At 27.2% G+C, this 18,053-nt stretch overlaps 1 protein-coding gene and 1 long non-coding RNA gene across 2 annotated transcripts; both read right to left on the reverse strand.

Annotated features, from left to right (window-relative positions):
- Positions 1–3,068: 3,068 nt before the first annotated feature.
- LOC112638689 (cytochrome P450 4C1-like) lies at positions 3,069–4,061 on the reverse strand. The gene is made up of 4 exons (XM_025410817.1): positions 3,942–4,061; positions 3,803–3,871; positions 3,396–3,564; positions 3,069–3,238 (listed from the first exon to the last, which is right to left on the reverse strand). Exons 1-4 carry the CDS (start codon positions 4,026–4,028, stop codon positions 3,078–3,080), a joined length of 486 nt encoding a protein of 161 aa, XP_025266602.1. The 5' UTR covers positions 4,029–4,061; the 3' UTR covers positions 3,069–3,077.
- A 10,634-nt stretch (positions 4,062–14,695) lies between these two features.
- On the reverse strand, positions 14,696–15,992 carry LOC112638690. The gene is made up of 2 exons (XR_003123122.1): positions 15,878–15,992; positions 14,696–14,960 (listed from the first exon to the last, which is right to left on the reverse strand). It is a non-coding gene; the product is annotated as an uncharacterized LOC112638690 (long non-coding RNA).
- Between the last annotated feature and the right edge of the window lie 2,061 nt (positions 15,993–18,053).

Here is an 18,053-nt window from a genome sequence, read left to right on the forward strand (position 1 = left end):
AAATTTGATTTACTATATCAATGTTATTTTAGTTATGCACGCGAAAAAAACATAATTACATAGATAAATGTTCGTGTTAGTTATCTTCTGTTATGGAAAAACAGGATGCGCGAAAAATCGAGCGCATGGATGGACACGAATAGGTGTATTACAGAGAAGTTTATAATTAATTCTGGAAAATGACTTTTCGAAACATAATTTAATAATATATAGTTGGATTCGTAAAAAAATAACCTTTCACTTGGTAATAAAGAAATTTCAAAATTAAAAAAAAATATATTTAGTGGTGGAGGTATTTTAAAAAATTAAAAAAATAAAATTGTTTTGTTATTATTGTAAAGTACTCTTGAAGCCATTTAATTTTTAATTTGAAAATTTTTTCTATTTCTTATATTTTTTTAAATATTCATCTCGAAAGGAAAAAACCGATTTTTTTCAAAGAGGTGTTTTAGACACGCGTACGGGCACTAAATGGGTATAAAAAAAATACGTGTCCTTTTGTCTAGAAAACAACATATTAAAAGCTCGTCAAAATCGGAGGGGGACACTTCCTTGCTTTCCCTTGTTAGATCTATAAATATACTTTATAGTTTTATAAAAAGAGTTTTTTATAATAAACCAAAATTATTTAATTAAGCACTCGCAAATTGTATCAATAAACAAAGAATTATTTTTTTGGCTTTATTTAATTTATATCATAATCATTATTCTATTATATTGTGTTTTCATATAATATACAAATTGTATAATTATCGTGATTTCTTATAAGGGTTTATTCTATCGTTTTGTTGTGTATCTAATTGTTAAACATATTTCTGTAAAAATACTTTTGTTATAATATATATTTAATAAAATTATAACAAAATATAAAAATCGTACAAAACTGATAGCTTGTGATATTTCAAAAATTTATTAAATATTTATATAAAAATCATGCTTTTAAAATAATTATATTATTATTAACCATTATTGGGATTTTACAATAGTATTATAAAATTTTATTTAATATATTACCTGATAAATTTTCGAATAAAATGACTAAAACACTGGAATGTTTAAAATGCAATTGTAAATTTCTCCAAGCAGATACACATGTAAGTAAAACAGATCTCCTCGAACTAATAATGTAAATTTCACAGACTTATACTTATAGCCGTTTATCAACTCAAAAGCATATTAATAATCAGAATTTTATGCTTTGATATATCGACGGTTCAATAATTCCACTTTGCTTGACACAAACTCACACATAGACACGCGCGCGCACGCACGTACGCACGTGTGTATCTTGATGCTGTTACTGCTGTGACTTTTGCTTCCAGTCTGCTCTATATATGTATATATACATATATGAAAGTACTATACAGGAAAGCATAGACATAGTAAGTATAGACCGAGCATCCATTGTGTAAGCGTTAAGCATACGAAAAGAAAGACAAAAGATGTAAGATGAGTTTCTTTCTCTTTTCAATGCCGGAGAAGTGGGGAGCACTTCTTCACATCTTTTCGCGCCGGTTCGTCATGGAGGGGCGAGGAGATGAGGAGAAGTGCTCTTGGACGAAAATAACATGTTGTTAGGATTGGTCCCATAATAACTGTACCAATGGCGATTCTTATTATGTATGTCATAATTGTGATTCGGAATAGAATAATAACCTTGTGCCTAGTAATAATAACTTTAACTTTAGTTGGCACTGAAAATAATTATATTTATAGTAATTACAACTATTTCTTTAATCCTTTCTAAAAAAGGTATATTATGTCGAAAGTCTCGAAATATATCGTTGCTCCTTTTTTTAAATATTGATATGCGCGTTGTGACTTGCTTCATGTTATTTGCGGTTGTGAAATCAGCTATCAATTTTGACAGTTTGCGTAAAATAAAATAAAATTATGCTTAAAAATAATATTATCTTATAATATAAGGATTATAATCCCATACAACACCGAAATTTTGCAATAACATTACATAGATTTAACATTGAAACATTGTAATATAATTACTATTATTATGGTTAATATTATGGTGAAATGTATTTATAATATTAAAATGCGTTTTGCTACATGTGCAGAATGCTTTAAGTTTAATAAAAAAACTTTTAAAATATAAAAAGATGTTTAAGCAGGATAAAAAAACACGTCTTTGAAAAACGTCCATTAATTTTATTAATTAGTGTTTATAAAATGTTTCTTATCAAATACTTATCTCGATAATATATATACAATTATCTTACATACACTCAGAATATTTTAATACGTGGAATAAATGGATTATTTTATAAATATCATTTATATATCATTAATCTAATGACTCGACTAGTTTGTGTCATTACAGAAGATCGATATTGAAAGCAACATGATAATAAAACGAGATGTCACTTCCACGCCAAAAAAATTGTTGTTGAAGTGTTTATAGTGCATATATACGCATATATATATATATATATTTTTTTTTTTAAGTATTTTTTTTTACAAAAACTTGATATTTGTACTTTGATTAAAAATCTCAATTTAAATAATATATCATAAGATATTGAGGTACCTGAACATCTTTGTGTTTAGCTAATAATAACAAAGCAAACATTATACTCGCTGCTGTAGTATCAGCCCAGTAATCAGATCATTTAGAAAATGGTGCATATATATCTCCGTTTCATTTATAATTCTTTTACTTACTATTATGTAATTAAATCGATCAAAAATTCATTCATGTTTTAAATTTTATTTTCGTTAGATTATCCATTTACTAAACGAAACTGGATTTAAAATTTTATTGATAATGTATTATATATATTATATATATTATATGTATTATATAAAATGAATTTGAAACAGCAGAATATGAATATATTTAGAATACATAGCACAAAAAATTATAAATATAATTATATTACAATTGAAGTGATTATATAAAGTGGGTTTGCATTTATAAAAGAAAGAGGACAAAACAACTGAATTTTTCGATTAATTTTAATATAATTGTATGAAATTAATAATACATAAATTTTATGATTTTACAAAGGTTATTGAAATCCATAAGTCCAAAATATCTAATGAAACTACGGGATTCTAATCTTCTATCTGAATGATAGGTAGGAATAAGGATGACGATTTCGTATGTTTTCGGGCAAGAATCTATCAGGATCAAATATTTCTGGATTTGGCCAAAAATTAGGATCTCTGTGTGCTCCGTAAATATTAAGATGTATATTTGTTCCAGCAGGTACGACATATGAATCTGAAAAGTATTACAAAATTTCAAAATTTTAAAAATAATAATTTTTTAGAAAAATAAAATGTACGTAATATTGTATTTTTAAAATGTAATATACTATACTAAATTTTACGTTCGATAGTATACGCTTCGTGTTATGTGACATAAAGTGATTAATTACGTAATTTTACATCTTCCGCAGTTTTGCGTAATATTAAAAACATGCTGGGATATAAACGTAACGCTTCTTTTAAACATCTTTCTAAATATGATAAATTTTGCAATGATTTCATGGTAAGTTTCCCTCCGTTCTCTTGCATCACGGTATTAACTTCAACTCTCACACGTTCCTATGTCATCGATAATAATAATTACAATATATTTTTAATATTTTTATATGCATAAATATAAATAAATTTGTAATAAATCAAAACATATTGTTCATATTTGTTTTGAGATGTTTTAATTTTTCCAGAATTTATATATTAATATATGTATAGAAAAATACACTGTAAAGAAGAACTTGATATTTGTAATTTTATTAAAAATCTCAATATAAATAATATATTATAAGATATTGAAGTATACCTGAACATCTTTGTCTTCAGCTAATAATAACAAAGCAAACATTATACCCACTGCTCTAGTATCATGACCCTGTAATCAGATCATCATATTGTTTTAAATAATATACAAAAAATTAAAAAAAAATATTACATACACGTACTTCAAACATGAAAGTATCGACTTCCTCTCTTATGTCCAAATCAGTTAAAGAACTTTCTCGAGATGCCGCTATTAAAAGGTCCAACATGGCTAGCCGTTTTTTTTTAACTAGAAATAAGCAAGGCATATTAGCATCATATTTGCATATCGCGCTTTAACTACATAACATTGTTCTCGTTTAAAATTTATACTTTCTTATAAATAGTAATAATTTATTTTGATAGTGAACATGTATTGCATCATTTCGTGTAATTATACATATATATTTAGTGTAAATAGAGTATAATTTTAGATTGTCAAGTTGAATTTAAGTTAGAAGCTCTGAGTTCTTATATACTTCCGAATACTTCGACATCTCTTGCCTCCGTCTCTTTATTATCTCTAATAATATTTAAATATCGATTACCTGTACGTTCATGATAAAGTTTTCTTTCCGCAATGACCTATATACACAAATACTATATTTAACTAAGTTATTACTATATTTATTTTTGTATTAAATAGCAGTGGTATATTATATTACATTATAAATGTTAATAATATGTTATTAATATTACGAGATATATTGTAATTTTTAAAAGTGTTTGAAGGACTTGAGATAACATGACTCATAACGTACTTTTTTGTAAATCCATGCAATATCTTCAAGATTTTTTTTGTTTTCTTCCTTGTGGTGTTAATAAGAATATGAATTCAATATACAACCAAAGCCTTAATCCTCTAAACCGAAATTCATTAAGTTATATAATATCAATAAAAATGTTATTATTTTGTAGTCATCATGAAGAAATAGAGTAATCTTAACTCTAAATAAACATAGGTTATAGATAATATATAAAAAATTTTAAACTATGTGTGAGGAGAAAAAGTTATGTAGATCTTTCTAAAAACATTGTATTTTTGTTTTAGCTAAATATTTTGTTATCACAGCTAAATATTTTTTAATCTACAAATTTTGCTCAAACAATTTATTTCCCTTAATTTTTTAATGGTTTCATGATTAAAAGCAATTTGAAATAAAATATTTAATGCAGCATACACAATAAATTTTAATTGCTAATTACGAACTAAAACAAATCAATATTTATATTATCATTGATATAAACAGTTGTTTAGCTTCACATGACTTTAATAATCAATCTATTTTTTAAATGTATAGCTATATTATTAATGTAACATCATAGATATATCACACAATTATTTATTATACTGTCATATATTGAATTACCTATAAACTATCAATTCGATTATTTCATGAATTGCATTTCGATACTGTTGTTGGAATTCGCCGAATTTTTCCAGAGAGATGTCCTTGACAGTTTCTAAAATATATTTATTATATATTTATGTACATATATATTTATATTTATATATATTTATATATATATATATATATATATTATATACATATATATTTATAAGTACATAACTATAAGAAATTTCATTAAATTTGAACAGAAACAGATTTGTTAAACAAAATACATTTGTTGAAAATATAAATAAATAAAAAATATTTTTTATAGAAAGTATGGGAATTATATACTTTCAATTCATCTACTTCATTGAACTTAAAATCGCAAATTCAAAATAATAATCACTATTAATCATTCAATTGAAACAGTTAGATGAGTTTGCTTATGTCTGCCAAATTTCTTCCTCTATAAATTGATATATCACTAATTAATCCTCATTACTACGCGCGAAAAATCCGACTTTACTAATTTCTTGTCGTACACCATATCTGATTCAACTGCCTGTTTGGTGTAGAGCACTCATTCGTTAGCTTAAAGTTATTTTTATTTCAAAAGTAGTCTTCGGACAAATTTTTAAATAAAAGAGTTATTTCTTCTGGCACGCACAGTCAAGCTTTGCATTTTGTCCACGAATTCTGGCATACTCTGTGTCGTGATCGAAGATTATTACGGGGAATATTTCATTGATAGCTTTGACAATAAAAAATCGAATATTATTTATTTGCATTGTACTATTGTATCCATGCGTGTGTCTACGTCGCGGTATGTGTGTGTGTGTGTGTGTGTGTGTGTGTGTGTGTGTGTGTGTGTGTGTGTGTGTGTGTATATGCATGTGATACTTCGTGTAGAAACAAATTCTTTTCTTAAGTTATAGAATTCATATCAATATCATTTAGAATATTATCGCATATTGCGTTTAGCGTATATTCACTGATAAATGGTAATAAATCCTTCACAACTGTCCCTCCGACATCCTTCAAAGATTTTGTCATGCAATCACCTTCCTTGATCAAGATATCAACAAACTGATTTAATATATTGAAATGGAATGCAGGAGTTAACATTTTTCGCCGTGTTTGCCATTTAATGCCTGAAACAAAAACAAGATAAAATTATGCGATAAAATACAAATAATAGAATATAAGATTTATATTATACATATTATAGTGTCTCTCTTACAATTAATTTAATGCTTGTTTATTGGATATTATTAAATAACAATATTATTCTACATTTATTTTTTTTTGTATCGCAAAAATCTTTTATAATACTTTAAATGTATTTTTTTATGAAATTTCTACGCTAAGTGTTGAAAGTATTAACTTGAATTTAATTATTATTTTGTAATTAAATCTTTATATCAATCAAAAACAAATTGCAGAAGGCTAAAAACCAAGCGCCCATGTACGAGCGTAAAAATAAAAAAATATGTAATTATTATCAACAATTTACATTAAATTATAATAAATCAAATAGAAAATCGATCGACAAACGTTTCGGCTTAATCCAGGTTTTTATCAATGTCATTACAAAAATATTATAAAACATGAACAAAAATATTATAAAAAAATATAAAATCGTAAATTAACATTTAAATCTTTATAGATTGTTAAATAAAAAATATACTAAATTTTATTAAAATTGTCTGTTACGTAATGATGTATGGTTTACTTTTGAAAATTTTAACAGGAATATCTTATAGAGAGATCATATCTATTACTTCTATTTAATTGAGAATATGTGTATCCGGCAAAATTATCTCTCGAAATAATCCCATTTGCAGATTTCTTTTAAATTTATTAATTCATAAAACGATATTTATTAATTTATAAAACGATAAAGTTATATAAATTATATTATATACATTCATCATTTAAAAAAGATAATATTTAAATCTAATTATAATATTTCATTGTAGTTATTTTATTTTTTGTGATAAAGCAAATTGCAAACTTTAGTGCAACCGAAATAATTAAGTATTTCGAATGAGAAAAATTATTACAACACAGGATGTGAGTCTTATTAAAATAGAGTTCATTTGTACAATGCGTAATTTACTTGTCACATGAAAATTCCGTTACTTAAAAAAATAATGTTTGCTCCGACCGGATTTATTTATTATTATTTTTTACAATTTTAATGTTTCGACCAGTATAGCAATTCCTATTATTTTTTTATTTATTTAGTTTATTATTTGTCTTCTACTTTGCGTTGTTATGTTCACACAAGGGGGTGCTAAGAGAGTGTTCTAGTCTAGAAGCTGAATTTTTATATGTTATTTTTTCAAATTTTTTTAAGTAAGTTTTTTGGGATGTGGTTTTTCTCACCGCATCCCAAAAACTTATATATACTTGAAGTATATTTTCAAATTTTTTTACTAAAAACTAATTATAAACAAATGTAATACACAAAATTGAATAACGTAATAAAAAAAAATTTATTCTTATGATGGCTGTTCTGGTATGGCTCTTATGATTCTTGCTATTCTGCTTCTAAAATCTAAAACAAAAAACCAGAGAGATTCTTAATTAGTATGAGTTTGGCTATAGCAGATATTGAAATGAAAAAAATATTGAAATTTTAAAAACTGTAAAAAGGCTCTAAAAAAATAAAAAAAATATTTTGATTTGATTTTGGGAGGTGCTTTAATTATACTTATGCTGAAGATGTATGCATATACGACTCAATTGATCAACTGGTTTTAGAGATATCATAAGATATCATAAGATATGTGAGGGGCAAAAATAAAATAACGTATTTAATGTTTTTCACATTGATTACATAGAAATAATTTTACTTACGATCAATCAGCTAGTGCAGGGCCATGCAGGAGGCCTTCTTCCTGCTTATAAAAGTCTTACTGCGCTGTTCTCTCTTCCCTGCGATTTAATCTCTCATCTTTAAGGAAATCAGTTGAACGCCGTTTCGTGCGAGTATTCTTCCGAAAATTTGCGTACATCTCCGCATGCTATGACCAAAAAAGTTACTCATTAAGTTCATAACTTTCAAAATATAAATCCTTCATTGAAGATAATAACTACCAGAAAAGTTACCACTTCAATCTTTGCCCCAGAATGAAGATGTTTTGGAGCAAAAATCCAAATTAGTACGTTTAAAAAGCTTTAGTTATTATTTTGTGTTTCTCCTAAACAACGTTCCAGCAATTCATTAGCCGAACCTAACCAAAATATAAATGCCGACACAATGCTCTATTGTGCACCACGCAGCCGGAATGCTGAGCGCGCGACGGAAATCGCTCCTTACCAGATGCTATAACTATATCAATTTTGTGAATCGAGCTAAATCTTCTTGCAGACATATTTTCCATACCAAATATTTGCAAAATATGCAAAAAGAAATCTTTGTTTCCGCTAGACTAGAATACTCTCGCAATACACGATAACAAACTGTAATAATGTTTGTACGTTTTTATATGTTAACATTATTATGGTACCTGTACTAGTGAGGAAACCTGCGCCGAACTAGGGATGTAGTATATTATATGCACGACATTTATCAATGTGCTTAGTGCTGTTTAGTATTTTCTAAAATCATCGAAAACATCTATTTAGTAGCATTCAATCTCAACTGCACAAATAATTTACTAATTGTATCTCACATTTTAATCTAATCTGTATAGAGTTCTGTATTGATCTTTTTTATATTTTTAAGGAATATTTTAAGAATATTTTCAACGAAAATCTTCTTGTGACAAGATACAAGATTCCGTAATCTCTAGCTAAAGTAATGTCTATAAAGAATTAAATCTTGTCAGAAATTTCTTTATTACCTTCTTTATTTCCTTATTACATCATCTGAATGACGGATAAACACAACAAATTCGTGTAATCCCTATACTTTTATAATAGGATAATACTTATCAAATAGTGTACATAGTGTGAATTTCCATTGTTCCACTAAAAATTATATTAAATATCCATACAAATAATACTAAAAAATATATTAAATATCCATACAAAAATTAAATAAAATAAATCATAATTAATTAAATTTGAATAAGATTGAAAATTATTTTGAATAATAATAATTAAAAATTAATTCAATATTGGCAAATTTAAAGACACAGCGCAGTAGTTGGAGAGCAAAAAAGAAATAGCATTTCTTTCCTTCTAATTATTCGTATATTTCAAATTAAATATTATTACACTGACAGAAGCGGACGTTTTGAATGATCTTTTGATCCCCCCCTCAGTTCAATGCAATAACGCATTAAATTATAAAAATATAACGAACTGTCTTATAACGATAGATAACGTTAGAATAACGTTGTGTAGATAACGTTAAATTATATCTCGCAGATATCTGGTACATTTTACATAATTATTTTAAATAATTCCTCATATTATAGTACTGTAATGTGCCAATGTGTTAAATCCAGAGTCTGTAAACTCCTTTGTTGGAATTTGTACCAGCGTTAATAACGTCTATCTAGAAATCTGCTTTCAGATAATACGAACTATCTTCCGAAAAAATCAATGTAGTGGATTAAAATACCATAGATCAAATACGATTAAAGACATGTGTTACAATATATTATTGTCAATTGTAGTGTTAATTAATTGTTTAACACTACAATTGACAACAATACATTGCATTACCATTACATGAAACTTTATATATTGCTGCATGAAATTTTTGGCATTATGTTTTTATGACAAAAACTACGAAATTTATCTAGGCCGAAATAAAATAATCTCGTGTAATTATCGCTTATAAAAAGATGCCATGCACAAATTTTTAAACATTGAAATTACATTAGAGAATGAACGTACCGAAGAAATGCCTGGTACAAGTCCACTACATTCATGTAAAATAGTTAAAAAGACAAATGAAAATCAGGATTTTCAGGATTATATTAGTTTTGATCATAATCTTGAACATAATTTAAGTAGGAACTGTAAGTATATCAAAAAAATTAGTGCTGTTTGCACTAGATTTAAGAATAATGATAGGCTAATTTATTTATTTATTCATTATTCATATATTAACTTTCTTTCACACACGTGTTATATAAATTTTTGTTTTAAGAACACAATAAACACTGAGAAGGAAAGTACAAGTGCTGTCGATTATAAAAAACTTAAAGATATAGGTGTCTGGCCATTATGTCTAACTCAATCTCAGAAAACAATTTTAAGAGAAAAAGGCCTTGAAAGACATTACCTACATTACTATCCAAAAGATGACAAAAACAGATCCTTTTGTAAAATATATTATAACAGAAAAATGATATATTGTATTATATCAGAATATAATATATTATAACAGAAAAATAAGCAATGGAGAACTAATTGATAGGGCATGGTTAATATATTTATAAACAAAAAAATCGTATTTTTTATTTCCCATGCAAGTTATTTCGAACTGGTTTAGGTCAACTTGAAACCAATGGTTTTAATGAGTGATAGCACACATCAGAGAGATTAAAGCAGCATGAATTGTTTAAAATACATTTTAAATCGATGGATATGTGGAATGACGCATGCAAAAGCTTACAAACAAAAATAATATTATTCACGTGTTTGAAAAATTATTTATCCAAGAAAAACAAAAATGCAGGAATATTTTAGAAAGAATAATATCTATTATCCAATACCTATCCGAGCGTAATATGACCTTAAGAGGTTTGTCTGACGTGCTTTTCACAAAAAATAATGGGAATTTCTTAGGATTAATTGAACTTATGTCTCGGTACGATCCTGTTTTGATGGAACATGTCAATGAAGTAAAAAATAAAGTTTATTATCTCAGCAAAGATATACAGAATGAATTAATATCATTGATGGGAAATTAAATTAGTAATACAGCGACTGATCGTGTGAGGGCTGCCAAATATTTTTTAATTCTCCTTGCACACCTGATACTTCCTATGAGGAGCAACTATCCTGCATAATACGTTTATGCACATGAAGACGAAGTACAAATTTATCAAAGTTTTACAGGTTTTTTGGTTGTCAAAGACAGTAGCGGATTGAGATTAACACAAACCTTAAAATCAAACATCTAACAGATCTTGGGCTTGATTTAAAAAATTGTAGAGGACAAGGATATGACAACCGGGCAAATATGAAAGGACACAGATCTGATGTTCAGGCACAAATATTATGAGAAAATCAAGGAGCATTTTTCACTCCATGTGGTTGCCATAATTTAAATCTCGTACTTTTCGATATTGCTAGTGTTTCTTCCAAGGCTATTACATTTTTTGGAGTTATTCAACGCATATATACTTTTCTGTCAGCTTCTAACTATAGGTACGATATTGCGAAAAATATTTAAAGTTTACACCGAAATCATGATCTGAAACTAGATGGGAATGTCGGACAGAAAATGTAAAAGCTGTACGGTTCCAAGTTAAAGAACTTATAAAAACATTTGAAGAAATTTTAAGCGTGCGAGCCTGAAGACTCAAAAATTGCTAGTAAAACACAATCTTTGTTGAAAGAAATTAAATCTTATCAATTTATATTATTAACCGTTATATGGTACGAATTATTCGTAGAAGTGAACAGAGTGAGTAAATTGGTGCAACAAATTATGCAAATGGATGTCGCAATATTATTTCTAGAGGCTCTATTCAACAGACTATTAACTTTTAGAACTAATGATTACGAAAGTGTGCGAATTGCAAAAAATATTGCAGCAGAGAGTAGCATAATACCTTATTTTTCTCAAAAAAGGATTGCTGTTACAAAACGTTTGATTATAAATGTGCTGATGAAATAATAGCCCCAGACAAGGAGAAATTTGCATGGAATATTTCTTTTTAATTATTAACAAGGCCATACAATCGTTTATTGAACTTTGTTATTGATTCAAACTATATCAGAATTTTAGAGACAATTTTGGGTTTTTATATAGTTTTTGTAATATTAAAAATTTATCTAAGGAAATACTGAAAAAGAACTGTAACGACCTGTACATTATATTACAAGATGAAGGTGACTTTGATATAAGTGGATTAGAACTATTGGAAAAATTAAGATCATTAATTTATATAATTCCTGATAATGAACAAAATTGTCTGTTTGATATATTAAAATACCTGTTTAGAACCAAACTCAGTTCAGTTTATCCAAATATATATATATAGCACTTCGTATATTGCTAACTTTACCTGTAACGATTGCTTTTTTAGAAAGGAGTTTTTCAAAATTAAAATTAATTAAAAACTATCTTCGTTCTTGTATATCGCATGAAAGACTATCGGGTATAGCAATGATGTCGAAAATGACATATCTCATGAGACTGATTTTAATAACGTAATTGTCTTTGCCGCAGCAAAAGCGAGAAAAATACATGTTTAAATTTACATATAATTTTTATTATATTTAAGTTTACATATTATTGTATGAAATTTTTTTTATATCCCAAAGCAAAAAGTCAAGAGTTTTTTATTTTTAAATATGTAATACAAAAATAACTATTTCTATATTTATAAAATAATATATCTTTTTTATTTTTAGTGAAAAATAAATATATAAAATAGATTTCAATGTGAAAGATAATATAAAAGTTTTATGTCCAACATTTTATATCATACCCGGTCCCGCTCAGGTTAGAACCGGCCCTGCTGGAATATGACAATAAAAATGCACGATCCATCAATTTTACAATTATTTTTCTCTTATAACATAGTGATTCGATTTATAATTTAGATATCTCCCAGAAAAAGTGGGTTTATGATCTCAAATTCAATTAAATTATTGTTCGCGACTATCGTAACATAAAAGAAATTAAATTTATTATTCCTTCCTCCATTGAAATCTCGGATGAAAAGAGTTAAAAATATCCAAGATCCTATTGATGGAAGAGGGAATCGTCTGAGCTATATCATCCACATATCTGTAATAAAATAGCAAATTGAAAGAAATATGTTCAATATCATCATTGAATCTCAAGTCAACATGAGAGATACACAACAACATATCATTATCAATTTGTAAAAAGCTAGAATCTGATGAGTCATGTTTATAACTAGTAATTAAAATCAAAAAGAAATTGGCATAAGAATTAATGCGCGGTTGGAGCGTAAAGAAGCAAGAACACTTCTATCTTTTTTCAATATTAGTTTATTAAAAAACACATTATAATAACAAAAAGCGAACGCTTTTGATCCCTCTTCAGCGCAATGTTAACAATATGCATTACAAAGTGTTCTATAAGTGTGTATCGCATTGAATTATAAAAATATTTGCCCTTGACTCGTAGATTAAAACGCATGTAATGTGCCAACGTGTTAAATTCTAAAAGATTATCTGAAATATTCATTTTTGTTAATGTTGTAATTTATTATTATTTAATTAAATTTATTTTAAAATATAATGTTGTAATTTATTATTATTTAATTAAATTTATTTTAAAATATATAATCAAAAGAAAGGAAGTGTTGTCTCTTTCTTGAGCTCTAATTACTGTGCCGTCTCTTGTAGAAAAAGTAATAAGGTTTTAAAAAGGACCTGATTAATATGCCTTAAAATTAATTAATTCCCTACTAGAAAGAAAACTTGGACCCTACATGGCTTGTAACAAATGGCCAATCTACTTCCTTCTTTCGTTAAGGTCAAAAATTGACGGACACCCTGTATATCTATGTATTTAAAAATTTTTTTTATTTTTTATAATGAAAGGTATGAAATAAGTAAGTTTTTTAAAATTTTTAGAGAATTTATTTTAGAGAATTTTTAGTTTTTAGAAATTCTTTGTTAATTGAATTCATTGTACATTAATGTTATTATTAATGTAATATTATTAACTTCTTTTGAATTTTTTATAAATTAGTATTACATGAATTCTTCATTTTAAAAATGCGGCGCAGTTAAAAAATCTTTATAAGGGCCTTTTTATTTATTTTTATTAAAGTTTGAGTTTCAAAATTATTTAATAAAATAATTTAATAAAACCTTTAAATAATTTAATGAAACCTTAAATTAAACTATAAATTAAACATCGGACAATTATTAGTTTTTTTATTATATGTCCTTAATAATATTTAATAAGGCCCCATATTAATGATGATAGGATAACCTTTTCTATGGCATCCCTATATTATCCTTATCAGGGCCAATAGTTTCATGTAGCCCTATAAATTCTAATAGGTTCATACTAACCAATAGTTTCATACTAGCCCTAAAAATTTTCTACACGGGGTGTCTCTAAGTTGTTAATTTTGATTTAATCTTTAATTATCGATTCAAAAATTTTAATGAGACTAATTTTATTGTTATTTTTCATATTAACGCATTTTAATCTTGGAAACAGACAAATAATAAAAAAAATTAATAACAAATGGTTATTCCAAAAAGAAATGCTCAGATATGTAATCTGCATGTAATAATCTTGGTATACATTTAGAGCAAAAGATTTATAAATTTAATATTTTTGCTTGAATATATGCATGAATGACGAGTCATTTGTCAATTAACGTAAATAGAGTAGAAATGTTGTACTTGCCTGCTGAAACTTGGGCTAGGAATGCGTGACCAAAAATCGGAACGCTCGGAGGTCCCGGTAAAAGATGAAGAAATCGTCCTTTTCTTCCATAATGTACGTAATAATAATATATCGATATAATAAATATGAATCGATATAATAACAATATATTTATAAACATTGTTCCTTAACGTTGATATTTTTAACTGTCAAATTAAGCTTCTTCTGTTTATTGTTTTTTTGATTCTTCACACATGTCACAAATTAATTCTCCGACAAAGTTGATAATTATCTTGTTATTCTAAATGTTAATCCTAAGTAGAAAGAGACATAAAGAGAGAAAGAATAATAGTAAGATCACTGAAATGCGGAATAAATCATACATTTTTTTTATAATTAACTTTTACGATTAACTAAAAGATTCATGAAACAATATGATAAATTTGTTCATTATTTACGTTATAAAGTATCTATGAATACAATAAAAATATTTAAAATTTTTCGACCATTACTTGCAATTGCTTTTTATTGTAAAAGATAAAATTTCGAGAACTTATTGCAAATCATTAATTAGGGCGAGTATTTCTTATCTCAGGAGTTTCCCTTATATCAATTCTTATATTAAATCTTGTCGCAAACATTTATACATTGTTTTTAGCATTAGTATTTTAATTATAATTTTATTTAATCTATAGCTGTATAAATGTATAAAAATCTTAAACAATTACGTTACAATATTCACTTAAAATTTATTTGTATGCAAACATTTGTTCGAAAGTATCTTAGATCTATAAATATACTTTTATTATTTTATAAACAGAGTTTTTTGTTATAAACCAAATCTATTTAATTTAGCATTCGCAAATTGTATCAAAACAAAAAATTATTTTATTAATGTTTATATGATTTTTATTAAAGTCATTATTTCATTATATTGTGTTTTCATATACTATACAATTTGTATAATTATCGTGATTTCTTAAAAGAATTTCTCTTTCTGTTTTGTTGTGTATCTAATTGTTAAACATATTTCTGTAAAAATACTTTTGTTATAATATATATTTAATAAAATTGTAACAAAATATAAAAATCGTACAAAACTGACAGCTTGTGATATTTCAAAAATTTATTAAATATTTATATAAAAATCATGCTCTTAAAATAATTATATTATCATTAATCATTGTTGGGATTTTACAATAGTAGTATAAAATTTTATTTTATATATTACCTGATAAATTTTCGAATAAAACGGTCAAATAAAACACTCGAATGTTTAAAATGCAATTGCAAATCTGTTCAAGCAGATACACATGTCAGTAAAACAAATCTTCTCGAACTAATAATGTAAATCTCACTTATACTTATAGCCGTTCATCAGCTCATGGGCATACCCGGTAAAAAGTTTTTCATGTATATGCATGCAGAATTGAATATAATTGTACAAAACTATATATAATTGTGCAAAAATATGTATAATTATAAATAATAAAGTACAAGACATTATATATATTTATATATAAGTGCAATAACTCTTACATATAATTATATATAAGTGCGCATTTTGCATAATTATATATAATGTTCACAATGTTTTATGTATAATTATACATGGATTTTTATTAGTTTAATATATAATTATATGTAAGTCTTGCGTCATATATAAATATGTATAAGTAAATGGTCAAATATAGTTCAGATACAATCATACATAATTGTATACGATTCTATATAAACGAGAAATTTTGATCGAAATGTACATGTATCTTTCCCTCAATACATTCATGAACAACGGATAGGTGAAACATTTTGTTTTGTGCTTAATAATATTAATAATCAGAAGTGTATGTCTTGACATACCGACGGTTGAATAATTCCACATTGCTTAAGCCATTCAGACCTAAATTTTTTATGGTATTGTTATGTTATGTTATGTTTTTGTGCATAATTGTGTACATAGGGTCTGAATAGGTTAGAGACACACACACACACACACACACACACACACACACACACACACACACACACACACACACACACACACACACACACACACACACACACACACACACACACACACACACACACACACACACACACACACACACAGACAGACGCACACACACAGACGCACACACACAGACGCACGCACACACACGCGCACGCGCGCGCGCGCGCACCCACCCACACACACACACACACACACACACACACACACACACACCACACACACCACACACACACACACACACACACACACACACACACACACACACACACACACACACACACACACACACACACACACACACACACACACACACACACACACACACACACACACACACACACACACACACACACACACACACACACACACACACACACACACACACACCACACACACACACACACACACACACACACACACACACACACACACACACACACACACCACACACACACACACACACACACACACACACACACACACACACACACACACACACACACACACACACACACACACACACACACACACACACACACACACACACACACACACACACACACACACACACACACACACACACAGACGCACACACACAGACGCACACATCAATATCCTTTAATGACATGAACTAATCGAGACACATACACACACGCTCGCGCGCGCGTTGATATTGATATTGAAATTGAAAACAACATGATAATAAAACAATATGTCACTTCCACGTCAGAAAAATTGTTGTTGAAGTGTTTATAGTGCATAGATATGTATATAAGTGTATATATTGTTTAAGTCTGCTTTTTTTCTATAAAAATTATATAACTTTTGAAAATTACGTTTATTAGAAATACAAGAATTACAAAATTATATTCTTGATTTATAATGTTTTGAAATATTAAAAATGTTATATAATAAAGATATATGTAAAAATCATAGAAACTAATCAACCGACGCGGTGATATCGTGATGTCAAATACATAACAATAAATAAACTGGATCTGATCGTGAGAGTCACTATTTTCGATATATCGAGGCATTATCAAGTAGTTTATCCGGGATTTTTTTATAAATAAACTTCCGATTAAAATATTTCAGAAACTAAAGTCATAATCAAAAATTTAACAATATTTTGTAATAGTGATGCAATTTTTCGGTTGCGGCTTTTGAGTTTGAATAAAATTAGTGCAATCATTTCTGAAGTATGATAATCCTATACCAGTTGTGACATTTTTCAACATTTACACACTCTTGCAAGCACATATGCAAAGCGATTTTGTCTCTAATAAAAATCGCAACATAATTTATAATTTACGATTGTAAAAATCTATTAGCGATGTTCACAAAACATGGGCGGTTGTTTAGTCAATCAGAGATCAAATAACTATTTTATCGATGC

The sequence above is a fragment of the Camponotus floridanus genome, unplaced genomic scaffold, assembly GCF_003227725.1.
Source record: "Camponotus floridanus strain SB8 unplaced genomic scaffold, Cflo_v7.5 scaffold35, whole genome shotgun sequence".
Lineage (NCBI taxonomy): Eukaryota > Metazoa > Arthropoda > Insecta > Hymenoptera > Formicidae > Camponotus > Camponotus floridanus.